General features: G+C 38.6%; 1 protein-coding gene across 1 annotated transcript in view; it reads left to right on the top strand.

The window, feature by feature from the left end:
• The window catches only part of LOC132779666 (collagen alpha-4(VI) chain-like), an 81,490-nt gene that overhangs the window by 57,274 nt on the left and 5,978 nt on the right, over positions 1–18,238 (top strand). The window contains exons 31-36 of the mRNA XM_067470214.1: positions 5,122–5,157; positions 5,584–5,620; positions 9,699–9,710; positions 9,808–10,301; positions 14,286–14,376; positions 17,137–17,808. Of these exons, the coding sequence (XP_067326315.1) occupies positions 5,122–5,157; positions 5,584–5,620; positions 9,699–9,710; positions 9,808–10,301; positions 14,286–14,376; positions 17,137–17,808 (1,342 nt within the window). The remainder of the gene's footprint in view (positions 1–5,121; positions 5,158–5,583; positions 5,621–9,698; positions 9,711–9,807; positions 10,302–14,285; positions 14,377–17,136; positions 17,809–18,238) is intronic.

Below are 18,238 nucleotides of genomic sequence, written 5' to 3'. Positions count from 1 at the left end.
CGAATAATGTGAACGGGCTTAACAGCCCAAATAAAAAAAAATTGATTTGCAACCAACTTAAGAGTATGGGATGTGACTTAATTGCATTGCAAGAAACTCATATAATGCAAAAACATTCAGCGCACCTGGAAAACAAACAACTAGGGAAGCTATATTACTCATGTGCCCCCAAAAAGAAAAAAGGAGTCGCCATGTACATCAGAGACCACCTTAGCCCCGAACTAGCCTTCAAAGATGAAGAAGGCAGAATAATCGCCGCTAAAATTAAAGTTGAAAATGATAACATCCTTGTATGTAATATTTATGCCCCAAACGGAGCGAAAACCACCTTCCTGAGATATTTAAGGAAGAGAATAGCGGAGCATACATACGATAATTTACTAATAATAGGAGATTTCAATGGGGTAATAGACAGTTCAATAGATAGATCCAAAAAGAAAACAAGAGGGGGAGACCCAAGAGGGGGGAGGCTACCACTTAACTTCCTAGAACTTCAGCAGGAACTCCAACTAAAAGACATATGGAGATTAAAAAATCCCCAAACTAAGGATTACACGTTCTATTCCAACAGACACAATACGTGGTCTAGAATAGACATGTGCTGGGCGACGAACAGCTTAGCAGTCAAAACCACGAAAGCGGAAATCCTGCCAAGGGCACATGCAGACCACTGTCCTCTAAGGATTGATATTCAAATAAGTCAATACCCTAGAAGATGGAGGCTAGATGACTCCTTATTAAAAACAGAAGAAGATATAAAACGTAACAAAACAATTCTGCAGGAATTCTTTAAAAATAATCTAGACAAGGGCACAAAATTAGAAACAGTCTGGGAAACAAGCAAAGCTTACATGAGAGGGCATTTCATACAGCAGGGAGCCATAAGAAATAAGAAGAGAAAAGAGAAGATGACAAAACTGGAAAAAAAATTGAAAGAAAAAGAAGATGAGCTGAAAAGAAGACCAGGCAACAAAAAAATAAAATTAGAGATCGAGATAGTAAAAAAAGAGATAGAATATGCACAAACAGAACAACTAACCAAAAACATGAACTACTTTAGGGCACAACATTTTGCAAAAGCCAACAAGCCAGGGAAATATCTAGCGAAAAAACTAGCTAAGAGGAAACAACAAAGGTACATAACTCAAATTAAACAAGGAGACAAAAATTACACAAAAGAGAAAGAAATAGGCGAACCATTTAGGAAATTCTATCAAGAACTCTATAAAAAAGATGTAACCTCGAAAGAGGAGATATTCACCTATCTTTCTAAACAAAAGATTACAAGGCTCTCAGATACGGAAAGAGAATACATGAACAAGCCGACTGATGAAGAAGAAGTATCAAAATTCATAAATAAACTGGCACCAAACAAGACACCAGGTCCAGATGGACTCACTGCCCTCTACTATAAAACCTTTAAAGAAGATCTAGCAACCCAACTAAAGAAAATAATAAATAACATCATGCAGGGAGGTGAAATGCCAGAGACGTGGCATGAGGCAAACATTTCACTTATCCACAAAGATGATACAGAACCCACCAACGTCAAAAATTATCGGCCCATCTCGCTCTTGAATCAAGACTACAAGATATTCACTAGTCTATTATCAGAGAGATTCAAGAAGCTATTACAAGGAAGAATAAAAGAAGACCAACGAGGCTTCCTACCAAATAGACAAATGCGGGACAACATCAGGACCGTAATTGATATTATTGAATTTCATGAAAAAAACCCTCAAAAAAACTCAGGCCTTCTATTCCTAGACGCAGAAAAGGCCTTTGACCGAACCAACTGGGATTTCATGACTGCAGTATTATCAGAAATGGACATTGGATATTCTATCCTAAACGCTATAAGAGCCATCTATACAAACCAATCAGCAACAGTAATAGTAAACGGCCTACAGACAGATAAAATTAAAATCCAGAGAGGGGTTAGACAGGGTTGTCCCCTGTCTCCACTCCTGTTTATATTGGTCCTTGAAATACTATTAGAGGACCTTAGGGAAGATAAAGACCTTATGGGCCTGAAGATTAGAGCGGAGGAATATAAAATCTTGGCCTTTGCTGATGATCTACTATGTGTGATTGATAACCCGGAAAGAAATACCAGCAAGTGGATAGCTAAAATAGAAAACTTTGGCAGATTAGCAGGGCTTAAAATAAATAAAAACAAAACTAAAATGCTAACAAAAAATGTAAGCAGAGAAGGAAAAGAAAAAATTTACCAAAACACAGGAATAGAGATAGTCAAACATATAAAATACCTAGGCATTGTGATTTCTGCTTCCAACAGACATTTATTCAAAGAAAATTATGAAAAACTCTGGGGTGAGATCAAGAAGAAGTTCAAAACTTGGAAATACCTAAATCTGTCCCTGCTAGGGAAAATAGCAGCGATCAAAATGAGTGTGCTGCCTAAGCTAATATTCTTATTCCAAATGATTCCGATTATCAAAACGGATACAACCTTTAAAACATGGAATAGGGACATTTTGAACTTTATTTGGGATGGTAAAAAACACAGGGTAAGTTTCCAGAACCTCACAGACGCAAGACAAAGAGGAGGTCTGGCACTCCCAGACTTACAGGTATACCACGAAGCGGCCGCCCTAACATGGACCAAAATATGGGCCACACTAGAACAAAAAAAAATCCTAGCCCTAGAAGGGCACGATATTAGAAGGGGATGGCATGCATACCTGTGGTATGAAAAGGCGACCATAGAAAAGAACTTTACAAATCATTACATAAGATCTGCGCTATTAAAAACATGGAACAAATATAGAAAATATTTCTACCAAAAAATACCAACATGGATCTCTCCAGTGGAGGCTTTTCATAAGAGGGAAATCCCCAGAAGTAAGTGGCTCACTTATAAGCAACTGCTTACAAAAAACAATGGTGAGTGGCAATTGAGGACTTTGGAAGAACTAAAACAAGAAGACAAGGAAATGACCTGGCTTCACTACCTTCAAATTAAAGAACGCTTCAAGATTGATTTAATATCCGGCTTTAGCGAAACAACTTCATGCTGGGATATTATTATGAAAAAGGACCAAAAATCTATTAAAACACTATATCAGAAATTATTAGAATGGAAAAATGAAAAAGAACTGATCAAAACCAACATGATCAAATGGGCCAAAGACATCGGCCACACAATATTACTTAATGAATGGGAACAAGTTTGGAACAGCAAGTTAAAACTTATAAAGGCCTCCAACATAATTGAAAACTGGTACAAGGTGTTTTACAGGTGGCATATAACGCCAATGCAACTTGCCAAATTTAGCAAGAAAAATAAGGGAACTTGTTGGAAGTGTAAAAAAGGAAATGGAACCTATTACCATCAATTTTGGTTATGCAAAGAAGTTAATAAATTCTGGCAGATGGTGCATAAGCACACCCAAAATATCCTGCATACCAAATTTGATATGAAACCAGAATTCTATTTGTTGAATATATTGAACATAAACCTTAATAAAAATCAGGAAAGAGTGTTCCTTCATCTATCTGCAGCAGCGAGAATCTTAATCGCAAAGAAATGGAAAGACAAGGAGGTACCGAGTAAAGAGGAGTGGTTTGAAAAAATCATGGAAATCAAGAACTTGGACAAATTCTCACAAATTCTAGGAAATGAGAATCGAAGCAAACAGATAAATTGGAAAGATTTGGAAGATTATTTTAAGAAACAGATCAAACTTGATATATAAGAAATATAAAAAGACACTTTGTAAACTAACAAACGAACTCAGAAGAAGTAGAATACCATTGGATAATGAAGATATTTCCCTGCAGACCGAACGGGAGTCAAACGACTGACACTTACCCCTCCCCCCCCTTCCACTCCTGGTTTCCCCTCCCCTTGCTTAACCTGGGCCCTCTCCTTATCACCATTCACCTACTTCTCCTTCTTTTTTTTTTCTTTTTTTTTCCCACCCTTTCCTATCCATTTATTGTTCCCACACTTTCAATGTACTAAGAAAAACTCATAAAAATTAAATTAAAAAAAATGTGTTATATATATATATATATATATATATATATATACACACACACATACACACACACACACACACATACAGAACAATGATTAAAATTGAGTGAATATAAGACATGAGTTTAAAATTCATGATTAAAACTGTTTAGTTGGGCCTGCCAGAAGAGCTAGATCTTTAATTCTGTCTTAAATTCTGACAGCTAATCTAGCTGTCGGAGTTTTTCCGGCAGGCCGTTCCATAGTCTGTTCAGTTCAAATTATGTTTACCTCTTCAATAATATTTGGAAAAAAATCTTCTGAAATTAATTTGAAAAAAGAGTATTTTTGTATCGAGAGAATAATATTGAATTTTATCTTAAGGACAGATAACAGTACAAAAGTATGGAAAAAACCTGTAATCACCCAGAGCCAAGTTACTCCAAGTAAATCAATTTCAGGTTGCAGTCAGAACTCTATTCTCAAAATAAATTCAGCAATTCAGTTCAAAAATTAGAACAAAAACTCAGAGCAAACTCAAGTGACATGGGAGTTACCTGTTCTCAATGCTTGTTTTTTTTTTAATTCAGATTTGCAAAGTAATATGTCACAAGGAAGGCACATGGGTGTAACAAATAGTCACACAGAAAAATCAGTAATTGTTTTGTAAATATATAAAGTTACATCCTCTAATATTTCATAGATTTCAGAGAGTCATGTTGGAGGATGTAGAGATTGATAGAGCAATGTTCTGTTTGGTAAACACACAATATTTTTATTTTCACTTTGATTGTGCCCCTATTGCCAGCGAGTATGAAGGGGTCACTTAGTGAAACGGTGGGATCCACTAGTGCAGGATCGACAACTTTAAATGGATTTTAAAAGGAGGATTCATGGACAATTCTGAGTCATGATAGCTGTGTTTTGCCCCCAGTATCAGAGCTAGTAAAGATTTCTCAGTGTTAGCATTTGTGTAGCATGAGCCGCAGGATGTTGCCACCTTGTGCCTTATTTGTGGACTTCCCATAGGCATCTGGCTGGGCATTTTGAACATGGAAGGATGGCCTCAATCAGCAATTGGTTTGATTCAACGGGATTCTTCTTATATTCTCATTTTTTTTATATTTCATGTTTTTCAGGGCTCTAAAGGCCAAAAAGGCATAACAGCTATGACGGTATGTAATCAACTCTAACCTCACATACATAATAAAGTATATCCAAGATTATTTCTTAATCAAATCCAATCATTTATTTTGGTCATAGACAAGCACTTAATCAGTAAATACAGAATAAAAATCAAGGGAATGCCTTACACACTGAACTTCAAAAGATTTTATCAAATAGCTAATGAAATAAAGATTATATGGGAAGAATGGCAAACTTAAGTTGCAATTTTGAACCTACTCTTGTTCTATTTGATATTGTGCCAGTGAGACAACTGCTATAATCATTTACAATGGAAGATATGGATCACATGTTCAGGTTCTGAAGCTGCTGTCTTGTATACACAAACACATTGAATGTAGTATGACTCACTTCTTAATTTTTTAAAAGTAGCATTGCTAGTGAAGTCATCTTGTTTTTTTTCTTCTTATCTATAGCCTTGTGAACTTGTTAACCTTACGAGAGGAAACTGCCGTAAGTAATGATTTAATGCATTGTCGAAGGCTTTCATGACCGGAATCACTGGGTTGTTGTAGGTTTTTCAGGTTGTATGGCTATGTTCTAGAAGCATTCTCTCCTGACATTTCATCTGCATCTATGGTAAGCATCCTCAGAGGTTTTGAGGACTTCACAACCTCTGAGGATGTCTGCCATAGATGCAGGAGAAAAGTCAGGAGAGAATGCTTCTAGAACATGGCCATACAGCCCAAAAAAACCTACAACAAACCAGTAATGACTTATCTTTGCATTAAAAACAATTTTGAAGAATTAGCTAGTGTCCTTAAAAGTGTAATTTAATTCAGTGTAATTCAGTGTAGGGTGCTTGTATTCAGTTTACTTAATCTTGGAATATCTTTGAGAATAGTAGATCCCTTAGTAGTTTAGAGGCTTAGTCAAAAGAGACAGGAAGCATTATTTATTTACATATTTATTTATTTATTTAAACATTCTTTCCTACTTAATCTCTGAAAAGTTTAAGGCAACTCACAACAAATGAATGTTTAACTACTAAGAACATTCTCACCTGAAAACATAAAACAGAAGACTGTGGCAAAAAGACATAGTAAAAAGTAATAAAACATTGTAGATACAGTAAGATCCCTGTATCAACATGAGATATCTTCCTGGCCAAACCACACTTATTTGAAAATGCAATATGTGGAATGCCACCTCATTTCTAGTCCCAATATACCCTAGATTGATGTTGTAGGCTTATAGATTCCTAGAGGGATATATCCTCTTGAGGAATTTACTAGATGCATTCCATAAAATTGTGCCAGTGGACCTAGGAAATTCTCAAGCCACAGTCACAGGGGTTGTTCTGTATCGAAAATCAGAGATTGATCAAAATGTCATGTAAATGACTCACTAAAGATTTTCCTAAAACAGACAGATTTGTGTCAATTTCTGGAAAGTTATTAGTATATAAATGAGTTGGGAGTTTCAGAGGTATCATCATAAAGATCTTATTTTTGTTCTCACCCATAAGATGTGTCTTGGAATTAGTGGGGAAAATATAAGGACCTCTCTCACCTCATCATAAGGCTCAAATTAAGTGTCTTAGGACTCATAGAGCCAGCTTGGGGGATGGAGTTCCACTGCAGCCATCAGATGTTGTTGTCTGTGGCTCCACCCTCAACATCCCCCAACTGGGGTAAAGACATTGACAATGGGGAGGCATCCCATGTTGTGCTGGCTGCAGCACAGGGCTTGCCAGAGAAGGTGACGCTTTCCCTGTGGCTCCCTCTTTTAACCCCGAAGGCCAGACAAAGCAGATCACTTTGCCTGGCCTTTATGATAAGGTTGAAAGTTGATTGTAATAGGTGGTAAGGTTTGTTTAGGAGAATATGATCCTTTGAGTCACTTGACAGGTTTGCCCTTTGAATTGTATCTGATGCAAACTGGGCGGCTGTTTCAACAAGAAAGTTTTAAGCTCCCGGTATGCAGACCCGTTAGCGATGGAGCTGCCGCATTCTGAAACCGACTACCATTTTCAAGCTCCTTTCAAAGGGAGATGTATTGCAGTACTCCAGACATGATGTAACCTAGGTATGTATCAACCTGGCCAGTTCTGCATTCTTCAGCAATAGGAATAGTTGGCAACCTGACCTCAGTTTAGCAAAATTACTCCTGGCCACTGCTGAGATCTGAGCATTTATGGCTTATTCCAGAAGAATCTTCAAAATGTGGCCTTATTATGTTAAAAAAAAAGTGTTACCAGCAGTTGTGGGTGGCTTCCATAAATCTGAGTTCCAGTGAATCTGCTCCAGTGAGGAACTGAATTTACGACTAAGGTTGTGTCTGCACCTGCCAGATTAATTCAGCTTTAAGCATTCCGGAGCTGCTCTGATGCAGCCTGGAAGCTCTTCTGAAGCCTTTTGGAATATGCACATGGTCAGCCGAATTGAGGTTGCATTAGAATTGCTACTGCTGTATCACTACCAGCAAGCAATTCCCTGACAGAAGCTTGCTGACAACGTCACATTTCTGAATAATTCTGATATAGACTCCCTGCAGCAGCCGAGTAGTGAGTCCACTTTATTTTGGCTATGTAGTTGTTAATTCCTTCAGTTGTTTCCGACTCTTCGTGACTTCATGGACCAGTCCACACTAGAGCTCCCTGTCAGTCATCACCACACCCAGCTCCTTCAAGGTCAATACTGGCACTTCAAGGATACCATCCATCCATCTTGCCCTTGGTTGGCCCCTCTTCCTTTTTCCTTCCTTTCCCCCCAGCTTCATTGTCTTCTCTAAGACAATGAAGCAGTGGCCAAAGTACTTCATCTTGGCCTCTGCTATTTTCCCATCCAATGAGCAGTCAGGCTTTATTTCTTGAAGTATGGACTGGTTGGGTCTTCTCACTGTCCAAGGCACTTTCAGAACTTTCCTCCAGCCCCACAGTTCAAAAGAATCTATCTTCCTTCGCTCAGCCTTCGCTCAGCCTATGGTCCAGCTCTCACATTCGAAGGTTACTACGGGAAATACCATTGCTTTGTCTATGCACATCTTTGTTGCCAGTGTGATGTCTCTACTCTTCACTATTTTATCAAGATTTGTCATTGCTCTCCTCCCAAGAAGTAAGCGTCTCCTGATTTCCTGGCTGCAGTCTGCGTCTGCAGTAATCTTTGCACCTAGAAATACAAAGTCTGTCACTGCCTCCACGTTTTCTTCCTCTATCTCCCAGTTGTCAATCATTCCTGTTGCCATAATCTTGGGTTTTTTATGTTTAACTGCAACCCAGCTTTTGTGTTTTCTTCTTTCACTTTGATTAGAAGGCTCCTCAGCTCCTCCTCGCTTTCAGCCATCAAAGTGGTGTTATCTGCATATCTAAGGTTGTTAATGTTTCTATGTAGACATGGCCTAAAATCAGTAGTGGATTCACTGTCCCATTAATACGGCAGGCACAAGTTGTTGAGCATATTTATTAAATAAGCCTTCACTCAAAGAAAGAAAGACCCACCTATCCTTACACAAGAAGATTGACTTTTGAAGATATAGTGGTTTGCTGAAATGGTCAAATTAACAGTGCTGATCAAGGTGAAAACCTTGACCACTTTCAAGAAAGACTGGGATGAATTTACCACCTGAAGATGGGGACAAAATTCTACTATTGGTTTTCTGACTTAGAAGAGTGTTATTAAGAGTCGGAGGGTAGTTATATAGAAATGTTTCAAGGGAACAGTTTTTTTTTTTTGGTGTCAGGAACAATTTGAGAAACTGCAAATCACTTCTGGTGTGAAAGAATGGACCGTCTGCAAGGACATTGCCCAAGGAACGTCCGGATGTTTTTCTATCCTGTGGGAGGCTTCTCTCATGTCCCCTCATGGGAAGCTGGAGCTGACAGACATTAGCTCACCCACTCTCTGGATTTGAACCACTAACCTTTTGGTCAGAAGTTCTGCCGGCACAAGGGTTTAATCAATTGTGCTACCAGAGGCTCCTAACAATACATTTAGAAATTGAAGTTTTCCATTTCTCAACAGTAAATTGAGAAACAGACACTAACAGCCAGCGAGTGCAAGGCTGAAACACATCCTACACATATTGTTCTATGTGTGTAGGATGTGTTTAGTAGGGTTGAATGGAATGCTAGTGGTTAGAATGATTGTGTGAGCTTGAGTTTGTTGTTGCTTTGGTTTGTGTTTTATATTAAGACAAAATGTCTGTTATATGTTTTTAAGGGAGGTCCTTCTGTTTTGTGAAATTTGTCTTTCTGTACACATCTTTGTTTTATTGATTGTAGTTTAGTTTTGTTGAATAAAAATAGTTATTAAAGAAAACTAAATATGCCTTAATGGCAAATTTATTGAGATGATTTAATGATTTTCTATTCTGGGCTTCATTCAGAACCAAGCAGTCTTTGGCCTAAATGCTACCAATATAATTTCACCCATTCTTGTGCTGTTACTATATTTTATTTAAATCTAAAATGAATTTTGGTTTGATTTTAAAACAAGCTACCTGCTCTATACAGGTAAGGTTTTGTTGAGATTTTTTTCAATGTACAAACCTGATAACCAAAATTAAAACAACTTTCTTTTATCCTATCTAGTTTGCTGCATAGGTAAGTATCTCTGCAATGATATTATTTCAGAGTTTAGAAACAAGCCTGATGTTTAAATACTGAGGGTTATATTCTACTGTTTTTGTTTCGATTGCAGGTATGAGTAGGTGTCCAGTATATCCATCAGAAGTGGTGTTTGCCCTTGACATGTCTGCAGATGTTACCCCAGAATCCTTTGGAAGGATGAAAGACATTATGACATCTTTGTTGAAGGTTATGAAGATAAGCACCAGCAACTGTCCAACTGGTGCTCGGGTGGCAGTGCTTTCATATAACGCTCACCCAAAGTACCTAATTCGGTTCTCTGACTTCCAGAGAGACAACCTCCTTATGGAAGCAGTTCAGAGAATTCCTTTGGAGAGATCTTCAGGCCAACGCAATATTGGAAGTATCATGCGCTTTGTTGCCAGGAATGTCTTTAAACGGCATCGTCAAGGTGTCCTCATGAGGAAAATTGCAATATTTCTCACTTCTGGACCATCACAGGATGCAACATCCATCAATACAGCTGTGTTGGAATTCAGTGCTCTAGATATTATGCCAGTGGTCATTGCCCTCAGTGAAGTACCTAATGTACGGCAAGCCTTTTTGGTAAGCAGGCTTTCGTCTCAAGGAATTCTTCATCAGGCGGATGCTGGGACACTAAACCAAGGAGAAACCTCCCCCTCCTCTCTATCACTCTGAATGCATCTCCCAAGTGCATAACAAAAAGGGAATTGCGGACATAGGGAACTGCCTTGTATTTGTAGGACACCTGGATTATGTAGCGTAGTATTTTGTCTCTGACTGGCAATGGCTCTGCAGAGTTCAGGCAGGCCTTACTCACAGATGCCTGGTGTTCCTTGGTGGGCTTTCACCCAAGTACTACCCCGGCTCAAGCCTGATTATTCCCAAAACAAAGTAAATTGGGTGTATTCAATTGAGTTGCTGCTTAGTTGCATGTGCATGGGTGACACACCTCCTGCCAGCAGGAAAAATATGACATGTACACAGGGTTTGGGACCTAAAAATGGCCACAACTTGTTTATTGGTTACAGGAACAAGGATTAGCTGCCATGCATGGGTCCTGAATCCTGTATCGGGCAGCCCACTGCTGACCAATACCGCTTTCCACACAAGGGTGCCACCAGCACAATACCAGGCTGATGTTAATGCGGCACCCCTGGTAACCACCGGACACCCCCCCTTCCGATGGTGGTGGGGGGATGAACAAGCCAGATCCAGGGCCCATGCCACATGCCAACCTAGAGTTGTGACAAGCTAACATGGAACCAAGAACAAAACAAATATGCAGGGTGGGAGGGATGGATCAGCGAAAGCAGGCATGGTGCCTGTGACGGCCTGGGACAGCCCTTAAATGGGCTGCTGGGCAGGAAAGTTGGCAGACCCCGGCCAATCAGGTGGTGGGGTAGGGCCTGCCACTGATAGGCCAGCTGGTCCAGCAACGGGAAACTTTCCTGCTGCACAGGGGGTTATTGGGAAAAAGAAGCCCCCCGCAGGCTCCATGGTCGGCAAGAGGGCACCCACCTCTGTAACAGCTCTGCCCAGTAAATCAGGCAATGCATTTCTGTTCAGTTGATGACCTCTATCATCTCCATCATAAATTGTGCTTGTTGTATATCTTCAAGACAAGTTTTAATTTATGCTAACTGTACCATAGCATTTACTAGGTAGGATTTATTCAGAGGAGGTTTGCTATTGCTTTACTTTAAGGCTGAGAGAAGGTAACTTTCCCAAGGCCATCCAGTGAGCTTTCTTGGGTGGGCTAGGTGTCTGAACATTGGTTTCCTGGAGTCCTGCTCCATCATTCAAGTCACTATGCCACATTGGCTCATTCCATCAAATAGCCTTTCCTCAAATTTAGTGCCAGGGGCAAGGATCAGATATGGCATTTTGTGGAATACAGGTAAAAGGGCTGAGGTGAGTAACTGGCATGACAGCACTGCTAAACAGGCCTACCCAAGTCTGACCCTAGCTGTAATAAATCATAATCATTTCCCTTGATGTCTAGTTTGTTCTGTGTAGGGATAGGGTTTTTGCCTTTTCAGTGAAACAAATTTTGTCATGGCAGCATCTGTTTGTGACAATTAGGCTTTAGTCACATTGACTGAGAGGGAATTTGCCAGGATAGGACTATTACATAAAAACAAATAGGAAATAGCATTCATGTGCAGTAATTTAATTACAGTTAGTCTATATTGGAGTCTTTCGTTAAAATTTTGGGGCAAATAAAATCTACTGCTTTCCATTTGCCAGGGATCATTTCTGAGGAAGTTCAATCACTGAAAATATTTTTTCTTGGATGGTTTTTCAGAAACCTTTATTAGATACACATTGATTTTTCTCTCTCCACGTTCTTCCTTTCTGTTTTTGGCTCCACATACTACCAGCACTGCCCAAATACCCTAGAATTAATGGATCTCATTTGATCTTGGAAGCTAAGCAGGGTAGGCCCTGGATAGTACTTGAGTGGGAGACCACCAATGAACTCCAAGTGTTGTAGGCTATATTTTAGAAGAAAGAACTGGCAACACCACCTCTGAGCATTCCTTGCCTATGAAAACCATGTGTGATTCACGAGGTCTGCCATAAATCACCTAATTATTTTCCACAAGTCATCAATATTGGATAGTTTCAAATACATAATAGTGAATATTTATTTAATCAATATATAACTATTGCGTTATGGAAGAATATAGTTCCAGTTGCATTAACCAAGCATTGTCTTGATTGGATGATGGAAATGAGATATGTAAATTTTAAATCTTGAATCAGAATAGCAGATTGAGAGAAGCAGGCAGATCTCTAAACTTGCTTAACTACAAGTCATTGGAGGCATTGATCCAGGGATACTGGTTGGAGCAGATGGGTGTTGTTGTCCAAAAATATCTGGAAGGACACAAAGTTTCTTCCCCTTTTCTATGGTTGCTTAAGGCTGTCCAGGCATCACATTAGTTAAACATCTGTAGTATGTTTGGACACCCATTTATTAACCTTGTGCTTGTGATGTGTTGAAGGTCATGGCATGAATTCAAATGGGCGTCAGTACGATTGTTCAGTGCCAATCCCCCCTCCCCCTGTAACATAAGAAAGAAACACAATGAAACACGGTATCAGCATGTGAAATTGAACTATGTTTGGATCCAGAATAGTCATATATGAACAAAAGTAGAACAAATCTCAAATTGTGGGGCTAAATGTCCATCCAGAATCTCTAAGATCACTCATAATCACTTTAATCACCAAGAATGATAATTTCAGAAAGTATTATATCTGGCTTACTCTCATCTCTAACAACAGAGTACTGTCTGTGTATAGAAATAGGCTCAAATCAACGGGGTGACTGAAAACCAACCTCTGATGGATTTAGAGCCTGGCAGAATACAGAAACACTTATACAATCTATTGAGCTTAATTGCTATACCATGCATTCTTGTGAATGAAAGCATATGCTTGACTCCCACTCCAGTAGAGTAATGACTTTGACAGAATCTCACAATTTACTTGGATTGGTTGCCAAGGTTTTAATCCTCTTCTCAATTTCACAAATTGTAAACTCAAGAAAGAGCAGTAAAGGAAACCATAATTCAAATGTATGTGCCTATGTGAACTTGTTTCGAAACAATAGCCCTTATTAAAAGGTGTTCTGCCAACTCTGAAAGGAGTACTAGTGTTAGGGTGAATGGAAAGAGAAGTTGCTTTTCTTTCTCTTTGTGCTTTTCAGTTTGTACAATACACATAACATGTCCTTGATTTACCTTTCAGCCATTTCCTATGAATCGCTCATTCCTCCACAGAAGTCAGTAAATTTGTCTTCACCACAGGGTGAAAATACAGAGGTGCATCCAGATTCAATAAAATACTAATCAGTTATTTATTTATTTATTTATTTATTTATTTATATTCCACCCTTCTCACCCTGCAGAGGACTCAGGGTGGATTACATGGCAAAAATCAATGGCATTATTTATTTATTGATTTATTTATGGTATTTCTATCCCATTTCTTCTCTACCGTCGAAGGGGGACTCAGGACAGCTTACATTAGGCAACGATTTGATGCCGCTTCATATAATACAACACAATTAAAATACATAATACATTAATTAAACACTACATAAACATTAATTAAAACAATAATACAACATCATCAGCTGTAATACATTAGACATACAACATATATAGACAGACACAGAGGCCACTGTAATAGTCATAACTCCATTCTACAGAATTGCCATGACTCCATCCTATAAAATCCTAGGATTAGTAACTAGGTGAAATCAAGACATGACTTACTACAAATGGCATAAGGTCAAGAAATATAGAAGGGAGGGAAAGTGCATTACATAGACTCAGGGGAGGCCCTGATCCTGAGTCTGCTACATTTGAGCAGGGCTGTTGATGTTGACTTGGAGTTCTCTGGTCCGTAGGGTTTCCATAAGTCAAAATTACTTTGAGAGCAGTTAACAACATCAACATATGTCTGTGTGCACATGTATAAAAACATTTGTTTTCAGGACATATTATAATGGATGCTCTCATGTTTAGCCCAACTTTTTCTTTTCCATTTAATTAGGCAGATTATACTAATCACTTTCAGCTATATGTCTGGGAATCCAAAGAGGAAGAAAACCTGAACAGTGTTTCACATTGTGCACTCTGTTATGGTAAGCCTATTCATCTCATTAGTTCTTAAATCAGTAATAGATTTAATTATCCCCTTTCCTTCATGTACACATCAGTATTTTTAGCAATGTTGTAACCACTGTGAGCCACGGAGAGGCGAGTAAGAAATACTGTTGTTGTTGTTGTTGTTGTTAAATGCCCCTTTTGGGGCTCCATCAAGTATTATCATTTGTGCTGGCACAGTAGTGCCAGGAGATTTGAATTCCTTTTCTTGCACTGCTAGTTTGCATGGATCTATTTAAGCCATGCATTTGGCAATCAGGTAGCTTCCTCAGGTTGCAGTCATAGGTCCAGTAATCTGTCAATCATTGTTAGAGCCTTCAGGCCCACCCCTTTCCCCAGGGTTTTGGAGGGAAAGGAGGGCTTTTGTTCAGTCTCACTGTTTGAAACCTAACAGCAGGACATGTGGGATTCTCTTTCCCACCTGCACAAAGCTTCATTTCTCACGGCTTTGCTGGGGAAAAAAAGGAAAGGTTCCACAGCTTTTGCTGGGGGAATACAGCCAGCCTTTGCTGGAGCAACAGGACAGTTCCTACAGCCTTCGTGGAGAAACTAAAGGATACCTTTTCAGCTTGGCAGATCTACAGAAACCTTGCCTAGCCCAAGTGGTAAGGGACCACTTGGGCTATCCATAAAGCAGCTTGGAGCTGGGAGTAGGGGCCTCACGGCAGCAAGGTAAAGAGAGATTGCCCAGGGAAGGGTCAAAGGATTTCCCTAAGGAAGAAAGGAACAGTTTACCACCAGTTGCCTGCCCCCTTGTTGGCAGATTGAGGAAGCTACTGGTTTTCCAAAGTTATAAAGTGTTTAATTCATTTGTTTGAAGATTTAAGCCCAAATAAAGAACTTTGTTGAATCTATCTTGAGCCTTAATAGAACTTTGTGTTGGGAAGTCTAAAGGGCCCTTCGGCTGAGGCACCCCGGTGTCCCGTTGGGCATACAGAGAGCACATCCTGTAAACAGATATTATTACAGGCCCAGTATGCGACAGTACACTCATTAGTGCTTTAATTCAATTTAATTGAAAATATTTATTTTAACTATGCATTTTAAATTCATACTCTATGTTGTGTCTTAATTTTTGTTCCATGTATTTTAATAATGTGTAGAAATATGTTTTACTATCTGTAATATGGAGTTTATTTTAGTATTATGAAGCATTTAACTATGTTGTGTTGTGCCTTGAACCATAAGGAGAGGCAGCTAATAAATAAAAATATCATCATCGTTATCATCATCATAATCTGTGAGAAGCGTCATGTCGAGATGGTGATTAAGATCTATAAAACAGTTGAAGAATCTCAGACGTTGAGCTCTTCTTTACTCTCAGTTCTGCCCTCCTGATTTCCCCATATGGTCAATTCCTTGGCCATGGATTGTTTGTTTCCCCTTTTCTTTTATCCCACATGCCAAATCGATAACATTAACATAAAAAGCTGTAAGTGCCAAAAAATCTTATAAAACATCAGCCTTAGTAAGAATAAGTTATAATACCCAGATCTTTTTCATCCCATTATTTTGGGTCTGGCCTCATGCACCACTGGAATGTGATCCCAAGACGCCCTCAGAAATTTAATATGGATTTTCAGCCTTGATCAAGAAATATGTTAACTAATATTTTGATAACTCTTATTGTTAATGCTGCTTACTTGTGTTTTAACGTACCTTGGTTGCTATTTATATTGCTTGATGTATTATAATTTGTTCATTTTATTTCTTGTATGTTATTGTTATTTATTTATGTTGTGAGCCACCTCAAGTCTCGTGGGGAGATGGGGCAGGGTACAAATAAAGATGATGTTGTTGGTGATGATGACATTTCACCATTGTAGAACCCAGATGTGAGATAGAGCTTGAAATGAATGCATTAAGAATGAAATATAGCTAGGTGCAAGCTGAAGTTTAGCTATGGGGGGGGGGGGATGAGAAGATTAACCTCCCCTCATTAGAATTCTGTCCCCAGTGAAGTTTCCTTTCATTCCTGAAATTTCTAGAATTACAGAGAACCTGGCCTTGAAAATAATACATACCCAGAACTCTCTTATTTGCTGTGTTTTCATTATGTTGGTAACTATGCCCACTCTTTTTCTTTAGATGACTAAACTGTACTTCTAAATGCTCAACAGAAGATTTTTCGTTACTAGTGATAGTGATTAAGTAGTGATATGAAACAGTTTTGAATTCAGTGGTATACAAAGGCTTGATCTATAAATGGCTGGAGTACAGCTTTTGTTTATAAATATTTAAAAAGAAATATTTAAAAACAAATGGAGGCACCAGAAGTGTTGGGAGAGGGAAACATATAACATATTCACATTTTTCTGTTTTTATTTTTGTCCTGTTTTTTAGAAATCATTTAAATCTTAATGATATATAGTTGAATAATCTTGTGAGTTGACATCATGGCCAAATCCAGAATGAAACACAAGAATGATTAGGAAAAACATGATTATTGTATTTATATCCTTAAATTGTTATTATAAAAAGAACACTATAAGAACCGGTGGATTAAATAAAATATCCATATGCATCCAACAGATCATTTCACTAGCCCAGACATAGTTTGAGGGAGAAATATCTGTATAGTAATATATGGTCACTTAAAATATGGGCTACCAGTATGGTTGGGTTTGTTTTGTCTACCTTTTGCCTCAAAGAGAGACCATTTCCAAATTCCCTAAAGCAAAGCAAAATATAAATAGTGCATCCCTTTAGTTAATGAATGTTTCATGTTTCTTCCACAGATAAGTGTAACCCATCTCCAGAATGTGAGATGATGGCACATTTCCCTATTTTAATAGACATGGATATAACATACATCATGGACAGCTCTTCAAATGTCGGAAGTGAGGAGTTTGAAACCATGAAGGAATTTGTGAGCAACATGGTGGATCATTTTGTTATTACTTCCCTCCCCATAGAGTCTGATGGTGGTGCAAGAGTGGCTTTGGTGCAACAAGCCCCACGAAATTTCACAGTGGACAGATTCTCAAGCCCAGTGCATGTGGAGTTTGACTTAACTACATATAACAGTAAAGACTTGGTGAAAATGCATATCCAAGAATCGATAAACCAGCTGGAAGGACCATCAGCTGTGGGTCATGCACTAGAGTGGACAGTTAATAATGTGTTTCTTGAAGCCCCCAACCCAAGAAAAGACAGGGTCATTGTTACACTACTTGGGAGTAAGACTAGTTCCTGGGACAGAGAGAAGCTGAGAAAAATGTCGCTAGAAGCGAAATGCCAAGGGTTCACCATGTTCACCTTAGCACTTGGAAGTGGAGCTGATGATACTGAGATGACAGAACTGTCTAGTGTGCCAGTGGAACAACATCTGTTGCAGCTTGGCAGGGTGAATAAACCCGAATTGCCGTATGCCCTGAAATTTAGTCGTGCCTTCTTAAATCTTTTAAAACGTAAGCAATGTAAAACTTGATTTGCTTCCTTTTGTGTCATACCATTGAGTGAATGTTAGGGGTTCCTTGCTTTCAATTAATGTTTAAATAATGCAATTTAAACATATTTAGTTGTATTCATTTCAGTGACAGTAGTATGTAAACATGTTCATGCCTGCACAGAAACAGAAAGCCTGCATTTTTAACTTTGCTTTCTGCTTCTTTGTATCATATTGACTTCCACATGGTTTATCTACAAGATACTGCTTATCTTTCACCCTTATCTTAAAAAAAAGATTTTCCAGTATATCAAAACGAGCAATACTACATGGGTGATATTTGCATACATTGGCCAAAATTCAAATCTATTTTTTCTAATTATATTGTTGTGAAATCTTTATCCCCCAGCAAAAAAAGTAACACTGATCACATTCTTCGTTGAGCAGCATCT

This window comes from Anolis sagrei, chromosome 6 (assembly GCF_037176765.1).
Source record: "Anolis sagrei isolate rAnoSag1 chromosome 6, rAnoSag1.mat, whole genome shotgun sequence".
NCBI classification, from domain to species: Eukaryota; Metazoa; Chordata; class Lepidosauria; order Squamata; family Dactyloidae; genus Anolis; species Anolis sagrei.
The sequence above is the reverse complement of the archived record's forward strand: the minus strand, read 5'-3'. Positions and strand labels throughout refer to the sequence as shown.